General features: G+C 41.8%; 1 protein-coding gene across 4 annotated transcripts in view; it reads right to left on the bottom strand.

Moving 5' to 3' along the window:
* The window catches only part of CNST (consortin, connexin sorting protein), a 116,781-nt gene that overhangs the window by 32,922 nt on the left and 63,911 nt on the right, over positions 1-19,948 (bottom strand). The window contains exons 3-6 of one of the 4 annotated variants that reach the window (XM_055234679.2): positions 14,421-14,626; positions 4,073-4,103; positions 1,897-1,983; positions 1,315-1,429 (exon numbers count right to left, since the gene is read on the bottom strand). In XM_055234679.2, the coding sequence (XP_055090654.1) occupies positions 1,315-1,429; positions 1,897-1,983; positions 4,073-4,103; positions 14,421-14,626 (439 nt within the window). Of the gene's footprint in view, positions 1-1,314; positions 1,430-1,896; positions 1,984-4,072; positions 4,104-6,809; positions 8,451-14,420; positions 14,627-19,948 lie in introns of those variants that run through there. The other 3 variants (XM_055234683.1, XM_063613504.1, XM_063613503.1) reach the window with 3 other exon arrangements.

The following is a 19,948-nucleotide window of genomic DNA, read 5'->3' as shown; positions in this document are numbered from 1 at the left end:
ACTACTTATTAGCAGAAGGGGGTGCGGTCTGTGGTAAGTTTAGTATCTCCAATTGCTGTCTTAACATAGACGATAACGGAAAAGCGGTTCTAGAAATCGCTTCAAACATCAGAAAAGTAGCCCATGTACCAGTCCAAACCTGGAAGGGATGGGACCCGACAAACCTTCTAGGAAGGTGGTTCTCTAATTTAGGAGGATTTAAAACGCTGGTAGGGATAGTAATCTTCATCATTGGGGTCCTCCTGTTGCTCCCGTGTTATCCCACTGATAATAAAAGCCATTAAAACTCTTGTTGAGGCCGGGCGTGGTGGCTCACGCTTGTAATCCCAGCACTTTGGGAGGCCGAGGCGGGCGGATCACGAGGTCAGGAGATCGAGACCACGGTGAAACCCCGTCTCTACTAAAAATACAAAAAAATTAGCCGGGCGTGGTGGCGGGCGCCTGTAGTCCCAGCTACTCGGAGAGGCTGAGGCAGGAGAATGGCGTGAACCCGGGAGACGGAGCTTGCAGTGAGCCGAGATTGTGCCACTGCACTCCAGCCTGGGCGACAGAGCGAGACTCCGTCTCAAAAAAAAAAAAAAAAAAAAAAAAAACTCTTGTTGAAACTACAGTTAGACAATCCAGACGATGCCCCTGCTACAACGACACCATGGATACCAACCCATCTCTCAAGAATACCCCCAAAATTAAGTTTTTTCTTTTTTTTTCCGAGATGCCCACGCCACCCCCTATGTCACGCCTGAAGTAGTTATTGAGACAGTCGCCCCTTTTCGCTTTTTCTATAACCAAATAGACAGGAATGAAAGATTCTCCCCGGGGCCTGAAAGCTTGGGGGGATGAAGAACTCCTCCCTTCTCAGGCCCAGTCCCGAGGCGCGAGGCCACTTGCACCAGCAGCGTGCGTCAGCGAGAAGCAGAAACAGGAAGAGGGCTGGCCGGAAGACACGTACCCCTGAGGATGGAGAGGCCATCTGGGTACCACGTAGCGGTGACATCAGACAGGGACACTTCCTGTTTACAGGAGGCTACAAAACCCCTGCCCCGTCCTCACATGGGGCTGACGCCATTTTAGGCGTCAGCCCGTCTGCACCCAGGCGCTCATTGAAACAGCGTGTTGCTCCATCTACACTGCCTTGTGCTGTCTGTCGGCGCACTCCCGGGGTTCGAACCAATACCAGAGCCTTGCAATGATTTTATTATATCCATCTTATTTCTCCAGTTGAAAACATTAAACAAAGAAATGAATACTCAATGCTACAAATGCTTCTTCAATATTCTACTCCAACTCATTGTAACGAAATTCTGATATACTTACTCTTGATGTGTTGCACAAATTTTAGTAAGCCGTTCAAAATCTTCACCATTAAATCCCTTTTCTGAATTCCTTTGCGGCGTAACTGTATGTGGTTGCACAGTTTTCCATTTTGTTTCTAAATTTAAAGTATTTGTTAGTCACTGGCTCTTACAAAACACATTTAGGAGCAAAAAAACAACAAAAAAAAACAGTTAGCTAGCACCACTCATAAAGATTTGCATGCAAAATTATCTTCTCAAACAACCCAACAGTTAGAAATAGCTAACTTATTACTTCTCAATATAAGTAAATATCATCCTAGAGACTAAATTAGCCAGTGGGGCATGAAATGTGATTAGGAAAAATGCAAATAGTTGCAAATATTCTTTTCTTGGCATTGACATGAAGAGCAAAATACAAAGAAAAAAGTCTTCTCACAATAGAATAGACTTGTGGTAAAAATGCTACTTTCTTTGCAACATTAACTTGTCTATGGAAACATCTATTTTCTGATTTATAAAACCAGGTCAAATATGTTAATTTTGTAGATAGTGACTTGTTGGATTACTGCTAATTCCACATTCCGTGTTGGTCTGTACTTACCCCACTGTTCTTGAATGGCAGAAAGATTTGCGAGCAATTGCTCATGATACAATCGTTCTAGCTGAATGAATTTCATTGCCTTCTCATCTGAATAGAACATTTAAGGAAAATAGAAATCCACACTATTTACATTATTCCCATATTTCAAGAACAATGTCCTATAGATGTTGAGAAATTTGCAGCTTACTAAAACATGAGAGGACTCTAAATATTTTTAAATTTAAGCATATCTAAAGTAATGTTTCTCTTTCTTTTTTTTTTCCTTAAGATGGAGTTTTGCTCTGTTGTCCAGGCTGGAGTGCAGTGGGGCAATCTCAGCCCACTACAACCTCCACCTCCTGGGTTCAAGCGATTCTCCTGCCTTAGCCTCCTGGGTAGCTGAGACTACAGGTGCCCATCACTGCACCTGGCTAATTTTTTTGTATTTTTAGTAGAGACGGGGTTTCACCATGTTAGCCAGGCTGGTCTCGAACTCCTGACCTTGTGATCTGCCTGCCTCGGCCTCCCAAAGTGCTGGGATTATAGGCATGAGTCACTGCGTCCAGCTTTTTTTTTTTTTTTTTTTTTGAGACACAGTCTCCCTCTGTCACCCAGGCTGGAGTGCAGTGGTGCCATCTCGGCTTATTGCAACCTCCCCCTCCTGGATTCAAGTGATTCTCCTGCCTCAGCCTCCAGAGTAGCTGGGATTACAGGCATGCACCATCATGCCCGGCTAATTTTTGTATTTTTAGTCAAGATGGGGTTTCACCATGTTGGCCAGGCTGGTTTTGAACTCTTGACGTCAAGCAATCCACCTGCCTCAGCCTCCCAAAAGTGCTGGGATTACAGGTGTGAGCTACTATGCCCAGCCTGGTAATATTTCTTGGTTTTGAAGTAGGTAAATTTTAATGTGGCATATTATGCAATAGCTACTTGGATTCCACACTATCAGCAAACAGAAACTAAAAGAAGGTTTTAATGCTCAAGGAATGTCTGCTTGCAGAATCAACTAAAAGTAATTTAAGGAAACAGGACCACATGGAATCCTGAAATCTACATGTTTCCCTTTTTTATTTCTCTCCTTACTTTCTGTCAAGGAACTATGTGACTCTCTGGTCAAGTGTTTCTGTTTCAAGTCACCTTGATGCTTATTATTTCCCACTGAATGCTTTTCTCCCACAAGACCAAAGGATCACATGCCTAAACAATGACACGGCAAAAACTTATATGGGTCTTTTGTAAACACTCAATTAACTTGCCATAGTGATTTCCATTATTATCACATGATTCTACTTCTTTGTAAATGATCCTGTGAGCTTTCATCTTCTCATTTGTATCACACAGATCTGCATCTTGTGAGGTCAGGATACACTGTCCAACTGCCTACCTTCCTCTGGGCAATGCTCTAAATGCTGACCCAGAAAAAAGGAAGAGAAAAACTCACTGTTTAGCTTTTTGTCTTCATGATCACTCAGAAGTTCTCTCTCTCTCGCTTGCTACCAAGCTAGCTTTGAGATTTACTGCTTTTGGTCAAAATACACTCTTCGGCTAATGCCTTCTTCCAGCTGGCTGTCTTCTTGCCTGCCCTGTGTCGTCAAATGGGGGTCCCTTACTGCATTATCAAGGGGAAGGCAAGACTGGGCAGTCTAGTCCACAGGAAGACCTGCACCACTGTCGCCTTCACACAGGTGAACTGGGAAGACAAAGGCGCCCTGGCTAAGCTGGCGGAAGCTATCAGGACCAATTACAACGACAGATACGATGAGATCCACCATCACGGGGGCGGCAATGTCCTGGCTCCCAAGTCTGTGGCACGCGTCGCCAAGCTCAAAAAAGCAAAGGCTAAAGAACGTGCCACTAAACTGGGTTAAATGTACACTGTTGAGTGTTCTGTACATAAAAATAATTAAAATAATACAAATTTTCCTTCAAAAAATAAATACCAATACTTATTTTAGTAAAATTAAGGCCTATTTATGAAGGTAAACTTTGGATGGTTCTAGGAAATTTTGTGGAGAGACACAAATGTCCTACACTTTGCTTTCTGAGGTGGTTACACGGGTACATACAACTGTCAAAACCACTGAAACCATATGATCTGTACATTCTATTACACGTAAAATATACTTCAATTAAAAAAAATGAATGGTTCTCTAAGAGTTCTAAAAATTTCTTCTTGTAATTAAGAAAAGGATACAGTCCTCCTCCTGGAAATAGGATTCTGCTATCTGTTAAAAACAAAGAAAAAACAGAAAAAATTAAATTAACACTTGGATGAGAAGACAAATTTGAAACAAATTCAGATCTTGAAATTCCAAATGTTTTTGATATCAAATTAAGCAAACTCTTTTTTTAAACTATATTCAACAGTTCAGAAGAAATCTGACTGTAGGCACAGGACGCAATTCTGAAATTACTCATCTCAAGCAAAGCAGAGACGTTCTTTGGTGTTTGCACATCATTCTTCCTACTCTACTTCAAGTCAAAGTAAATTTCCCTGATTCGTTAGAGTTTAGGACTCTAAACAATGAGAAAAATGTTAGAGACTTACAAAAATATAATACAAATGAAAAAATGATTGTTTATTGTAAATTAAAAGTAGAAATATTCCTTTCAAATGCTGTGAGGCAAACATAAATAAATAAATAAATAAAAAGAAAAAGCAGAAATATGTCAAGTCACGTGAGACCTCAACATCCTATTTATTTCATTCCTATTTCACAAACTACCGGCTGAGGACCTCGCAGGACGCTGACTTTTTGGTCTGGTCTGATATTTAAGAAAAGGCCAGGCTGAGCACTAACAGTTGATTAATGTTGTTTAGAATATGTACAAAGTGCTACACATGGTAAAGAACACTAGATAAAGAGTTCCAAGACTCAGGAGCTGGTCTCAGTTCAGACTTGTCAGCTATCAGATTCATTCTAAGACATCTTTACATTTAAAGATTCTTTGACTCTAAAAACTTTGAGATATTTTTAGATCTTTATTTAGATATGACATTTATGAACAGATCACTAAAACTAAAAATATTCACTGAAATATTGCATAAACTCTGTATTTTTAAAACAGTTTCCAGCCGGGCACGGTGGCTCATGCCTGTAATCCCAGCACTTTGGGAGGCTGAGGCAGGTGGATCATCTGAGGTCAAGGGTTCAAGACCAGTCTCACCAACACGGTGAAACCCCATCTCTACTAAAAATACAAAAATTAGCCAGGCATAGTAGCTCATGCCTGTAATCCCAGTTACTCTGGAGGCTGAGGCAGAAGAATCGCTTGAACCTGGGAGGCAGAGGTTGCAGTGAGCTGAGATCGTGCCATTGCACTCCAGCCTGAGCAACAAGAGCAAAACTCCGTCTCAAAAAAACAAACAAAAAAACAAAACAAAACAAAAGCAAAAAACAGTTTCCACAGATTGTCTCTAGTAAAAAAAGGTATAACCTTTATACATCACTATCTCCATTTTCCAGGTAAATTGACAATGTAAAGAGTAATAAAGTACTTGTCAAACCTATAAGCTAGCAATAAAAAGGAATGGATTTCCCAAATCCCCCAGGGCAAACAGCACACTTTTAAAGGAAAATACTTGCCTAGTTTAAATCCTACAAATGTGACATTTTTTCCATGAGCCATGTAGATGACTGACTCAATCATCTCTATAAATGATTAGTTTTCAGTTAATATAAAGTTTGATTCCATATTTATGTTATATTAAAGATTTTGCAAGGGACAAACTGATTTCTAAGAATCTAGTTACCTTTTACCAGCTTATTGTTCTAATAATATGTTTTAAAAGTAGTATGAACCAAGTCAAACTGCCAATCTTCAATCATTTCTTTAGCTTACAAAATGAGAATTTCATATAATGGTGTAACCAGCAGTGTGCTAATATTTAACAGTCATCTCCAGAGCGTTAGGGAGAGCCCCAACTTGCAGTGTTTGCTCATTTCAGTGGTGTCAATACTCCCACCATGGCCAATGTCAAGCTACCAACGTGATGGACGTCAGTAAACATGGTTCTCATATGTCAGTACTAGCAGGTTCCAGCATACTAGGTGGTTACACCTAATTGAAATCAATGATGACATTTCAACTGCAGAGCCGGACATGGCGGCTCATGCCTATAATCCCAGCACTTTGAAAGGCCGAAGCAGGCAGATCATTTGAGGTCAGGAGTTCGACACCAGCTTGGTCAACATGGTGAAACACTGTCTCTACTAAAAATACAAAAATTAGCTGTGTGTGGTGGTGTGCACCTGTATTCCCGGCTACTTGGGAGGCTGAGGCAGAAGAATCACTTGAACCTGGGAGGTAGAGGTTGCAGTGAGCCAAAATTGCGCCACTGCATTCCAGCCTGGGTGACAGTGCGAAACTCTGTCTCAAAAAAACAAAGAAAAAGAAAACATTTCAAGTACAAACTTCCAGTGAAAACATCTATGGTACTGCAGAGCTTCCTTTCTATATATGGTATGAGATATAGTTTCAGGTTGCTCATTAAAATGTCTGGCTCTTCAAAGCCATTTTTCTTGCCTTTTTGCATTTGTGCACAATTGGCACATGGCTATTTATAAATAGCTCTTATTTGAGGAGTTTTGATGGGGTCCATAACTATTATGTAACCAGATTTCCTGGCACTGCAGAAACTAGCTTGCAGGCTTCTGTAGAAGTTCTAATACCATGAAGTAACTATGCAGAGAAGGTTATGAAACCCAATGCCTCAAAAGTAAAACATTTTCAGGTAAAAAGTCATCTTGAGAAATAAATATACAAAGTATTTCCCCTTTAAAAATCTCCCCCTTGCAAGTCTAGCAGGAAGAGAAGATGTGACTTTTTTTGAAGCATATTTCTAAATCTGAAAGCTAGCCCAGTAGAGCAGAAAGAACATGGGGCTGGAGGTGAATGGCCTGTGTTTTAGTCCACGCCCTGCCACTTACCAGCTGTGTGGCCCTGGACATGTCATTTCGCATTTCAAGCCTCAACTTTCTTATCTTAAAACAGGGACAGTAATACCTGCAGCTGCATAAAACAAGACTGCCATAAGGATTTAAAGAGAGATTGTGTTTGCTGCCCAGGTACAGGAAGCAAATTAAAATAAATAAATAAATACAAATTAAAAAAAAAAAAGAAAGAGAGACTATGTATCTAGCATAATGCCCAGCACACTACAGTAAGTGCTTAACATGGTTTCTGAGTCTGATTTGGAATGAATTCCAAGATGCAGAGTGGAATCATGTGAAAAAGTTGAAAACTGCTGGGAAGGCAACAGGTGTCAGGTGATCCTGGTTATCCTTTTACCAATCAGGAGCCCTCTAAAAACAGACACTGTGAAGGGCCACGGCCTCCATCTTTGTGTCCCCCTCACAAATTCATATGCTGAAACCGAGTTCCCAGGGGATGGTGTGACGAAGGGGGTCTCTGGGAGGTGATGAGGTCACTGGGGCTCTGCCCTCATGAATGGGATTACTGCCCTTACAAAAGAGGCCCAAGGGAGGGCCCAATTTTCTATATGAAAACCTCCCAAGCATAGGACTTCAGTTAAACATTTAAAGCTAATCTGTAGTCATATTAGCTAAGTCAGTGTAAAAAAGACCACTCAAACCTAAAAACAAGAACTTTAAAACAGAACTTTTAAGAGTTCCATGAGCTCAAAATACAAGTGTATGTTGTCATATTTCCATTGGCCTTTAGCGCATATTATTCTATATCTCACTTTTTAAATCACAATTTTCCTAAAATTAGTTCTCACACTTGAATACCTTATTTCTGTTAATGGTACTACTATTCCCCCCAAACTGGATATCCTAGTCATCTCTGATTTCTCCTTTATTCTCTTTTTACAACTGTGATGGTTAATACTGAGTGTCAATGTGACTGGATTGAAGGATACAAAGTATTGATCCTGGGTGTGTCTGCGAGGGTGTTGCCAAAAGAGATTACCATTTGAGTCAGTGGGCTGGGAAAGGCAGACCCCCCCTTAATCTGGTGGGCACCATCTAATCAGCTGCCAGGGAATATAAAGCAGGCAGAAAAACATGAAAAAGAGAGACGGGCCTAGCCTCCCAGCCTACATCTTTCTCTCGTGCTGGATGCTTCCTGCCCTCGACCATCGGACTCCAAGTTCTTCAGTTTTGGGACTTAGATCGGCTCTCTGTCCTCCTCAGCTTGCAGACAGCCTATTGTGGGACTTTGTGCGAGTTAATACTTAATAAACTCCCCTTTATATATATAAATATCCTATGAGTTCTGTCCCTCTAAGAGAACCCTGACTAATACAACACTCTACACGAAGTCCTAGTTATTCTTCCTTCCAAAGATCTCAAATGCATCCCTCTCCATTTGCACTGTCACCCTTTAGCCTAGATGCTCTTATTACCTTATGCCTGAATTATGTCTTCTTTTAGTTCTTATTTTCATCCAAATTTTACATGTCTATGCTTTAAGGAGTCAAATAGTTCTACAAACAGGAAAATGATAGAAAAGCCTCTCCCCAGACTCTTGTGATCCACTCGAAGCAGGACTGGTTACCCTCTCCTTCCTGGCGTACAGCTGTCATCTGAAAATCTCCCTTCACTTAGATTCCCTTCACCTCTTTCCTGAGTAGGATTCTCAGTTTCCTGTATCTCACACCTTCCTGTTTCTTGGTTTACTCCCTTGTTTTGCTGGAGCACATCATCTAGTGGCTTCCTGGGAAGGAGTAGATAGCAGATACCAGAGGACCTGAAGTAGGAACATTCTTGGTATATCTGAGGAGCTGTCAGAAGGCCAGTGAACCTGGAAAGGAGTGAGTTAAGGAGAATTTTAGTAATGAAGATCCAGGGGGCTAACAGGACCAGATTGTGTAGGGCCTTGTAGGCCATGGTAAGGATTTTGGCTTTTATTCTAAATGAAAAGGAAAGCCATCGGAGGGCTTTGCGCAGCAGAGTGACAAGATCTGACTTCTGTTTTATCTGCATCACAGTGACTGTCATGTAGAGAGAAAGCACTAAGTGGGAGAGTGAAGGCAGAAAAGTCTCTATAGTGAGAAATTTACTGCAAGAACCTGGGTGAGATTTGATGGTGTCCTGTACTGAAATGGTAGCAGTGAAAGAGGTAAGAAGTTCTGGGTATATTTTGAAGTAGATCTGCAGGACTTGCTGTTAGATTGGATTTGGATGCAAGGAAAAGTAAATAAAGTATGACTTCAAGGCATTTGGTCTCAGCAACTAGAGGGATGAAGTTGGCATTTAACAAGAGAGGTAAGACTAGGAAAGCAGTAGATACGGGAGAAAATCAAAGTTTGATTTTGTACATCTTAAGTTTGAAATGCCCATGAAACATCTTGAGTTGCTGGATAGTTAAGTCTGGAGTCCAGAAAAGAAATAGGACAGGCCGGGCACACTGGCTCACACCTGTAATCCCAGCACTTTGGGAGGCTGAGGCGGGCGGATCACCTGAGGTCAGGAGTTTGAGACCAGCCTGGCCAACATGATGAAACCCCATCTCTGCTAAAAATATAAAAATTAGCCAGGCGTGGTGGCATGTGCCTGTAATCCCAGCTACTTGTGGGGCTGAGACAGGAGAATCACTTGATCACTTGAACTTAGGAGGCGGAGGTTGTAGTGAGCCAAGATTGTGCCACTGCACTCCAGCCTGGGCGACACAGTGAGACTCCATCTCAAAAAAAAAAAAAAGACACACCCAGGAAGTGAATTCAGAATGAGAAGAGATTCAAGAACTGAACTCTGACGCATCCCAGTGTTTAAAAATTAGGGCCGGGTGTAGTGGCTCATGCCTGAAATCCCAGCACTTTGGGAGACCAAGGTGGGAGGATCACTTGAGGCCAGGAATTCAAGACCAGCCTGGGCAACATGGTGAAACCCCGTCTCTACAAAAAACCAAAAAACTTAGCTGGGCATGGTGGCATGCGCCTGCAGTCCCAGCCACTTGGGAAGCTGAGGCAGGAAGACTACTTGAACCTGTGAGGTGGAGGCTGCAGTGAGCCGTGATGATGCCACTGCACTCCAGCCTGGTGACAGAGTGGGAGAAAAAAAAAAAAAGGAAAACATGGGAACTCAGAAAATGAGTCGGAGAAGGCATGGCCAGCGATGTAGGAGGTAAAAGCCAAGAAAAGAGCTCCCAAAAGGCAAACAAACAAAACGCTTCAAAACAGAGTATGTGATCAACTTGATGTTTCCAATAGCTCCAGTAAGATGAAAACTGAGGTCTGACCACTGGATTCAACAACATGGAAATCACTGGTGACTTTTACAGTGCAATTCTGGGGGAGTGGCAGGAACAAAAACCAGATTAGAATCAGTTCAAGAGAGAATTAGGTATGGAATGTTACTAGGTAAATTCTTGCCCAGAATGTTTAACCTGAATCAAATCTTAAAGAAATAATTAGGCCGGGCACAGTGGCTCACAGCTGTAATCCCAGCACTTTGGGAGGCCGAGGTGGGTGGATCATGAGGTCAAGAGATTGAGACCCTCCTGGCCAACATGGTGAAACCTCGTCTCTACTAAAAATACAAAAATTAGCTGGGCGTGGTAGCACAGGCCTGTAGTCCCAGCTACTCAGGGGGCCGAGGCAGGAGAATTGCTTGAACCCAGGAGGTGGAGGTTACAGTGGGCCAAGATCACACCACTGCCCTCCAGTCTGGGGACAGAGCAAGACTCCATCTCAAAAAAAAAGAAAAGAAAAAGAAAGAAATAATTAGACAAATCCTGATTACGGGACATTCTACATGAATTCTTAGACTGTTCATAAATGTCAGTGTGAAAGAAAGAAAGGGGCGGAGAAAGAAAGACTGATACAGACAGAAAAGCAGGGAGCATTCTGGATTACAGGAGACTAAAGAATACCGACAGTTGAATGCAACATATCATCCCGCACTGAATCCAGCATTGGGGGAAAACAGTTACACAGAACATTTGTGGAACTACTTGGGGGAAATTTGAATATGGATTGTATATTAAGTAATTTTATTGCATCAGTGACTCATTTCTTGGGGTTGATAATGGCCTTGTATGTTATGTAGGAGAGTATCCTTCCTGGGAGATTTATGTACAAATATTTAGGGGTGAAGTGTCATAATGCAAATTACTTTCAAGTGTTTCAATGGAAAAAATTTGTGTGTGCACGAGAGAGAGCAAGAGCAAAAAGGCCGGGCGCGGTGGCTCACGCCGGTAATCCCAGCAAAGGCAGGGCGCGGTGGCTTATGCCTGTAATCCCAGCAAAGGCCGGGCGAGGTGGCTCACGCCTGTAATCCCAGCACTTTGGGAGGTCGAGGCGGGTGGATCACCTGAGATCAGGAGTTGAAGACCAGTCTGGGCAACATGGTGAAACCCTATCTCTACTAAAAATACAAAAATTAGCTGGGCGCAGGGGCGCGTGCCTATAGTCCCAGCAAAAAAAAGAGCAAAAATTTGATTAAAATGTCAACAACTGGCAAATCTAGGTGAAATATACCATGTGATGTGCTGGAAATTACTAAAATGAATAAAATATACCTCCGTCCCTCCCTGATTTGTGTGTCCCTTGGGAGGTGACAGGATATTCTGTCTTCTTGGGCTGAGGAGGTAGCCATCAACCGAATCTTGTCACCCTGATGTCTCAGCTTTCTAATGGCATCAGTATTTCTTTGCTGATCCCCAGCCTTGATTTCCAATGAGCAATCTCTGAATTAGTGACAGTAGGAATAGAGTTTAAATGTTTAATATTTCTTTGGCTTTTACTGTACATGAAACATATGTTAAGTGCTTTTACATGCATTATCTCATTTAATCCTCTATTACTTTACCACAGAAGAAACCAAAAGCCACTTAGCTTGTGGTAGGGCCAAAGCCCATACTTTTAAACCACCACTGTATTCTCTAATCTTCTTTCCCAGGAGAGGAAAGATTGCCGTGCAATCCACTGTTCAAATGCAGTGAAAGCTGAGTGATTAGAAAGCTGCCTTGATGTTGGTGCTACTCAACAATGGTAAGTTCATGACAGCTTAGAGGCCAGGAGTATACATTTCCTCAGAGGCATTCTTCAAGTTTATAAAGGAGGTAATACAAATTTGTAAAAGTATACACTTTCCTGAATTGGGACAAAACCTATTGAACTTTTTGGTTTTTTTTTTGTTGTTTGTTTGTTTTTTACACAGGGTCTTACTCTGTTACCCAGGCTGGAGTGCAGTGGTTGAATCACGGCTCATTGCAGCCTCAAACTCCTGGGCTCATGCAATCCTCCCACCTTAGCCTCCTGAGTAGCTGGGATTACAGGCACACGCCACCGTGCCTGGCTAAATTTTTTTTTTTTTTTTTTTTGTAGAGACAAGGTTTCACGATGTTGCCTAGGCTAGTCTTGAACTCCGGGGCTCAAGCAATCTGCCTGCCTCGACCTCCCAGAGTGCTGCATTACAGGTATGAGCTACCGCGCCTGGCCCTATTTTCCTTTTTTTTTTTGAGACAGAGTCTCACTCTGTCACCCAGGCTGGAGTGTAGTGGTACAATCTCGGCTCACTGCAACCTCTGCCTCCCGGGTTCAAGCAATTCTCCTGCCTCAGCCTCTCGAGTAGCTGGGACTACAGGCATGTGCCACCATGCCTGGTTAATTTTTGTGTGTGTGTATATTTTTAGAAGAGATGAGGCTTCACTGTGTTGGCCAGGCTGGTCTCGAACTCCTGACCTCACATGATCCACTCACCTCAGCCTCCCAAAGTGCTGGGATTATAGGTATGAGCCACCGTGCCCGGCCTACTTTACTTTTTATCCCATTTTCTGTTTGCCCTGAGAATACTCTTGTCTCTGATCCTAATGTAACATCATATCCGTTTTTGTTACATTAGGATTAGAGACAAATTCTGTTTAGAAATAACTCCAAGAACAGTTTTTCTACTTTATTTTCACATTGACAATTAGTCAAATTTGCTTCAGCCTCGAAGAGCATGTTTATGTAAAACTGGGCACTTGCAGCCAGCTGCACTTTTTTTCTAAATGGGTTAAAAATTAAAAATTATTCACTTCTCATTACAAAAGTAAATCACTCTCTCCATTCCCATGTACCAGTTATTTTCATTTTATGTAAAAATAAAATGCAGGCTGGGTACAGTGGCTTGCACCTGTTAATCCTAGCGCTTTGGAAGGCCGAAGCAGGTGGATCACCTGGAGTTTGAGAACAGCCTGGCCAACATGGTGAAACCCCATCTCTATTAAAATACAAAAATTAGCCAGGTGTGGTGGTACGCGCCTGTAATCCCATCTACTCAGGAGGCTGAGGCAGGAGAATGGCTTGAGTCTGGGAGATGGAGATTACAGTGAGCTGAGATCATGCCACTGCACTCCAGCCTGGGCAACAGAGTGAGACTCTGTCTCAAAATAAATAAATAAATAAACACAATAAAAATAAAAAATAAAATACAGCTCAAATATCTTAATTTCTTCTGAATTAGCTCTTATGTAAAAATAAGTTTCCTCATCACCGGCCTAAAGGCTCCCCAGTTTCCAGCCTCTCCATCCTCTAACATATATACCCTCCTAATCCTCAAAAGAGTTCTTTTTCTAAAATTCAAATGTGATTCAGGCACTCTTATAATTAAAAATTCCCAGTCCCTAAAAATAAAGCCTCAATGTCACCAGCTATTCAATCTCACCTCCTCTTTTTCCATCTTCATCTCCAATAATATCCCAGCCATGGCTTTCACAGGCTGATCTCTTCCTGGACCAGCTCATTCTGTTAATCCACTGAGTGCCTAATAAGCCTGGAAAACCCAGCTCAAGAGTCGCCTTCTGTTCCCAACTGTCCACAGGGCATAATTAATCACTCATTTTGTGCTGCTGAATCTTTAACATATGTTTACTCTAACACTGAACACAAAATTCCACAATTACTTATCGATATAACTGTTGCTCCTGTTCCGCAGGGGCTCTCTTACGGGCATATTCTGCTAAGTAATCTTTGTTTACCCAGTGTCCAGCAGGGTCTTTGGCACCTGGTAGATGCTTATCAAACTCTTACACAGCTTAATCGCTGATTTAAAAAGTGAGCCACTGTTTAAACTATGGATTATCCAAGGCCAAGGTGTGGCCATCAATTAGTAATATGCCAAATATCTCACTAGGGTCACCCTCCCCCAGGCTCACCAGTGATGAGTGGGACACAATCAATTACAGAGATTGCATTTTATTTTTTATTTTTATATTTATTTATTTATTTAGAGACAGGTTCTCTCACTCTGTCTCCCAGGCCGGAGTGCAGTGGTGCAACGTCAGCTCAATGCAACTTTTGCCTCCCAGGCTTGAGCGATCATCCCACCTCAGCCTCCCAAGTAGCTGGGACTACAGGTGCGCACCACCACGTCTGGCTAATTTTTGTATATTTTGTAGAGAATGGGGTTTCGCCATGTTGCCCAGGCTGGTCTTGAACTCCTGAGCTCAAGCCATCCGCCCACCTCAGCCTCCCAAAATGCTGGGATTACAGGCGTGAGCCACCGCACCCAGCCAAGACAGCATTTTAGATCATTCCAAACGCTGCTAGGAGAATTTTTGTGAGGCTGAAAGTGAAGGGTTTACCAGAGTACCTGATGAAGGCAAAGGGGAAGTGCTCTTGAATCCAACTGCTCAACTTCACCTCGTATAAGTGAAAACAGAGACTGCAGAACAAGCTTCGGCACCTCTGGCTGCTCATTAGCATTTACTTCAGCAGCTTCTTCATCACCAACAGCATGTGTGACTGCACTTAGTATTTTTTCTTGCATTAAAGGTGCAATATCTCCTGAAAAAAGTCCTTTAAGAAGTAAAGAAAATGCCTGTGTTAGGATCAATTCCCATGAAGGTGTAACACATTAAAACGATTACATATAGTTTGATGCCCTGACTTGCCCAAACTAAAACAGACCTGAACAGGAAGGTAAATGTGTTTATCATATGAAACCACTAAAGAAGTTGAGTCTTTCTGATTAAACTCTGCCTGATAACATCAGAAATACTTCTAGATGCTAGGAGAGTAGCAGGAATTCAGATGCCAGAGCTAATGGCTAGTGAAATGTTTTTCCTAATAAAAAGAAGTAACACAAACTTCTCAAAAATCACTAATAAATAAATGCTTAACAGCTACTGAAATACACCAAATCTTAAACACTCTTATAAATTATAACTTCACCCTTCACTGAAATCTCACTGTCAGTTTTAATATTTATGTTCAAATTTAAGAGACTATCTGCCTATGTGCATACCTTTAGCTAGCTTGCCTCAGAAAGGATCTTCTTCAGTAATATCGTGTGCATGCACACCTGAAGCCGTCCTCCCTGTCGAGTGCTCCCAGAGCCCATCGTGTGTATGCACGCCTGAAGCCGTCCTCCCTGTAGAGTGCGCCCAGAGCCCATCGTGTGCATGCACCACGCCTGAAGCCGTCCTCCCTGTCGAGTGCTCCCAGAGCCCATCGTGTGTATGCACCACGACTGAAGCCGTCCTCCCTGTAGAGTGCGCCCAGAGCCCTGCCTTCTACTGCCCTCTAGTTCATATCTTTGGATTTGAACGTGAAACCCACTGCCCTGGCCAGACTGGCCCATTCTTCATCTCCCAAAGTAAAATACTCCCTGCCTTTCTGAGCAATTACAGATCCTAACATCTAGAATATTTTCCTCCTGTTTAAGCCTATTTATGTTCTACTCTAATAAAATCCACATCTTTCCCTATAAAATGAGCTTGAAGTCAAGTTACTTTCCTCTGAAGCCAGTATATGGCCTCGTATGATGCTAGGTTGCAGTGCAGTAATTGGTATAAGATGTCATCTTCTATTTCAGATCAACTCTGGCAGCACAGGGGTTAGTCCAGTGAAACCCAGCATGGTGTCTTCAACACTACAATTCCACGTGCTGTGCTTCTTTAAAAAATCACCTACAATGATTACTTGTATTTTAGAGAATTCTCTTCTAGACACTTTATGTCACTATACATTTTAGCCATTAGAAGTACAAGGCCCAGTGATGGCCTGCCATTTTTTAGGGTATTTCTAAAAACATAGGTGATTCTTCTGGTTTCTAATTCTCTAACCACCATAGTAGCAAAACCAAAAGGGTGCCAATGTGGGTAAAGGAGTTTTCCAGGGAGAACTACAAAGAAACTAAGAGAATTAGTGTTTTCTTTCCCTTTTCTCCAGCCACACTACTATGCCCAAGACATTTAATCTCATACAGACTGTGATAAGGTCAGCTTCCCAAATTCCATTCTTCTGTTGATGACATTATTCCCCTATAGTTACGAGGGTATTACTCCAGGCTTCTTTGTAAGAAACAGATGAGATTTTGTGATGCTCGCTTTTAGTAAAAGGGAGGTAAATAAAACCCTTGAAGACTACTGCCAAAGAAGGATGGACTTTCAAAGTTAAGGAAAAAGGACAGAATTGATGACTCCCTTTCCAAAGGAGACCAAAAAAAGTCCTGGATAATCGGTAACCTGCATTGTGATTATCTCGGTTACTTAGTTAGCATCGATTTACAATGGTCAAGTTTCCTGCTTGATCCATTTTATCACTTACTTTAATATTCAATGTTACCGATATTAAAAAGCAATACATTGGTAAATAAAATGATGTAACCAGAGAAACGCAACAGAAGGGGGACTATTATTCATGAAACCTAACAGCAGAAGTTCCAAAAGCCCACAGAAGTCTAAGGATTCCAAGAGCAGCAGGAGGCTAATGGGCAATTAGAATGAATATCATACTTTAATCATTGAGTGTAGGGAGGGGAAGGAAAATATGATCTAGGCTCAGATGGGTCACACTAAATCACTGAAGACATTAGCAAAACTTACAAGACTCATACTACAAAAGGATTATCTGTCAGATAATCCATGAGCTTCAGAGATAACTATTACTATACAAAACCATCTTAACTCGAGATAACATTCCTTGCGGGGACAGAGTAATATAAAATCAGAGAGCACTGGAAAAGGAGCAAGAGACTTCAGTTGTGCTATTATTTTTCCAAGAGACCTTGGATTAGACATTTTACTCACTGACCTATATAGTTTCCCTATCTAAAACGAAGAGATTGGATAGAGAAGTTCTCTAGTTCTGACCATCAAAAACATTCAAAATCTCCAGAGATTTTGCTATGTAAGACATGCAGACCATTATTGTGAAGAAGCTTGAGCAACTATTTACGATAACGGAAGGTAAGGTTACCCACCTAATACAAGTATCTTCTAGTTCCTTTCTGGGTATATTTTTGAAACCATTCTTCCTCCCTTGCCTAGATTGGTGACTATACAAATAGTGGTGTGCTTGCTTTTCAGGCAAGAAAACTGAATGTCCTTGCAAGAAGCGTGCTGCAATACTCCCTACCAAAGAGCAGGTTCTTGTTTCTAGCTCTGCCAGGTTCTTAGAATAGAATTCTATCGTGGCTCAAATAATCATAGCAATTGTTATACATGTGATGAAATGACCAAGGATGTACTTTAGGCACATATAAAATAGGAAAGTAACATTAGCCATATTCTGGTTACTTGGAATTTTAAGTCACTTAAAATACGGCATTCTTAGTTTCACAACATTAATGGGGCAAACAACTCAGAAAACTGTTGCCAAAGATTTGGAAGAATGACATGGATATTAAGGCAGCCCTAAGTTCCCAGCATGCTTCACCTACTTATTAGCCGTACTTTTGGCAAGTTAATCTCCTTGATCCTCTATGTTTTCCTCTGTAACATGGGTGCTATTGCATCTACCTTATAGTATTAGTGTGAGGATTAAATGAGACAGTGCATGCAAAAAGCAGGAGTGCTCCTAAGTCTCAGCCTGAAAAACAGCTTTATTGTCACTTAAATGAAAAAGGTCACAAGATTGGTAAAGCACTTCTGAGACAAGTCCAATCTTATTTGAGGACAAACAAACATTCAGAGGAAAGGGTAGTTAAAGCTAATAAAGTTTATATGACTATGTCATAGTGAATAATAGGAGTTATAAGAACTAGGCTGGAGTATTAAATTGCTTAGGTTATTATTAACCAGTACTGTAGGTTTGAACATCATTGAGCTTTTATATATTTTTTCACACTTTATCATACAATATGTAGCCTTTTCAGATTGCCTTCTTTCACTTAGTAACATGAATTAAATTTTCCTCTATGTCTTTTAATGCTTGACAGTTCATTTCTTTTTAGTATGGGATAATATTCTAAGAGCTTATTTTTAGTAAAAGCAATAATAAAGAAAATAAACAGCATAATCAGGAGTACTTAGACTGATGTGCTGTGAGTTGACAATTGTGAATTGTGTGTCTTTATAATATACTAAGATTTTAAAACAATATTAATAAAGCATTCATGATGTAACATGGAAATTTTAGTATTTTTCCATGTGAATTTCAAAAAATTTTTGTTATTACATTTGGTGTCACATGAGTCTTACAAAGTTTTGCTTGAAAAAAATGTCTTGGCCGGGCACAGTGGCTCATACCTGTAATCCCAGCACTTTGGGAGGCCAAGGCGGGTGGATCATGAGGTGAAGAGATTGAGACCATCCTGGCCAACATTGTAAAACCCCGTCTCTACTAAAAATACAAAAATCAGCCAGGCATGGTGGCATATGCATGTAGTCCCAGCTACTCGGGAGGCTGAGGCAGGAGAATCACTTGAACCCGGGAGGCGAAGATTGCAGTGAGCCAAGATTGGGCCATTGCACTCCAGCCTGGGGACAGAGTGAGACTCCATCTCAAAAAAGAAAAAAGAAAAAAGTAAGTCTCATTCTGTTGCTCAGGCTGGAGTGCAGTGGCACAATCATGACTCACTGAAGCCTCAACCTCCCAGGCTCAAGCAACCCTCCCACCTCAGCGTCCCGAGTAGCTGGAACCACAGGCACACAACACCAGGCCTGGATGATTTTTAAACTTTCTGAGTGGGTGGTGGGGGTGGTGTCTTGCTATGTTGCCCAGGCTTGTCTTCAACTTCTGGACTCAACTGGTCCTCCCATCTTGGCCTCCCAAAATGCTGGCAGTACAGGCGCCAGCCACCATGTTTGACCTAAAATTCCTTCTAATACACAAAAACTTTTCAAGATATATTTATAGTTAAGGAGAAAAACCAAATCAAAACATACTGCCCCATGTAATTCCCTACAAAATCTCACTCAATATAAATGAAGCATTCTGTTGCCACATATGAATCCATACAGCTAGACAAGAACAAAAAGTTCTATTTATTGTTGTCATCTGTGAAAGCCAAGTGACCTATAGTTAAAAACTACCCATTAAATAACTTGGTGATGCTATTTTATAAGTATTTAAAGACAGTAACAGGCACATTCATAAGACCTAATTTAAGACCTGTCAACCTCATTAAGCTCTACAGTGGAGATGACGGTTTACATGAGCCTACTGAGGTTTTCAGAGATGAGCTTTCTTTTTTTTTTTTGAGACAGAGTCTCGCTCTTGTTGCCCAGGCTGGAGTGCAATGGCATGATCTTGGCTCACCACAACCTTCACCTCCCGGGTTCAAGCTATCTCCTGCCTCAGCCTCCCGAGTAGCTGGGATTACAGGTATGTGCCACCACGCCAGGCTAATTTTTATTTTTAGTAGAGATGGGGTTTCTCCATGTTGGTCAGGCTGGTCTTGAACTCCCAACCTCAGGTGATTCGCCTGCCTTGGCCTCCCAAAGTGCTGGGATTACAGGTGTGAGCCACCGTGCCCGGCCCAGAGATGGGGTTTCATTATGTTACCCAGGCTGGATTTGAACTCATGGGCTCAAAGGATCCTCCTGCCTCAGCCTCCTGAGTAGCTGTGAAGAGGTTTTATTTCTTTTTAAAAATTATTTGTAATAACCATGGGCCAAAGACTGGGGAAATTACCTGGATTGAGAAATTTCATTCAATTGCTCACACTGCCTGAATTCTGTGTCAGTTCTAACATATAACTGCTCCACTTAGCTTAGAATCTATCTCTGATAGTGGTCAAGAGGCATTTTGTGAAACAATACAGTAGTATCCTCTAATGACTTCTACCTTAAAACACTAGGAATGAGGCCGGGCGCGGTGGCTCACGCTTGTAATCCCAGCACTTTGGGAGGCCGAGGCGGGCGGATCACGAGGTCAGGAGATCGAGGCCATCCT

This window comes from Symphalangus syndactylus, chromosome 19 (genome assembly GCF_028878055.3).
Source record: "Symphalangus syndactylus isolate Jambi chromosome 19, NHGRI_mSymSyn1-v2.1_pri, whole genome shotgun sequence".
NCBI classification, from domain to species: domain Eukaryota; kingdom Metazoa; phylum Chordata; class Mammalia; order Primates; family Hylobatidae; genus Symphalangus; species Symphalangus syndactylus.
The sequence above is the reverse complement of the archived record's forward strand: the minus strand, read 5'-3'. Positions and strand labels throughout refer to the sequence as shown.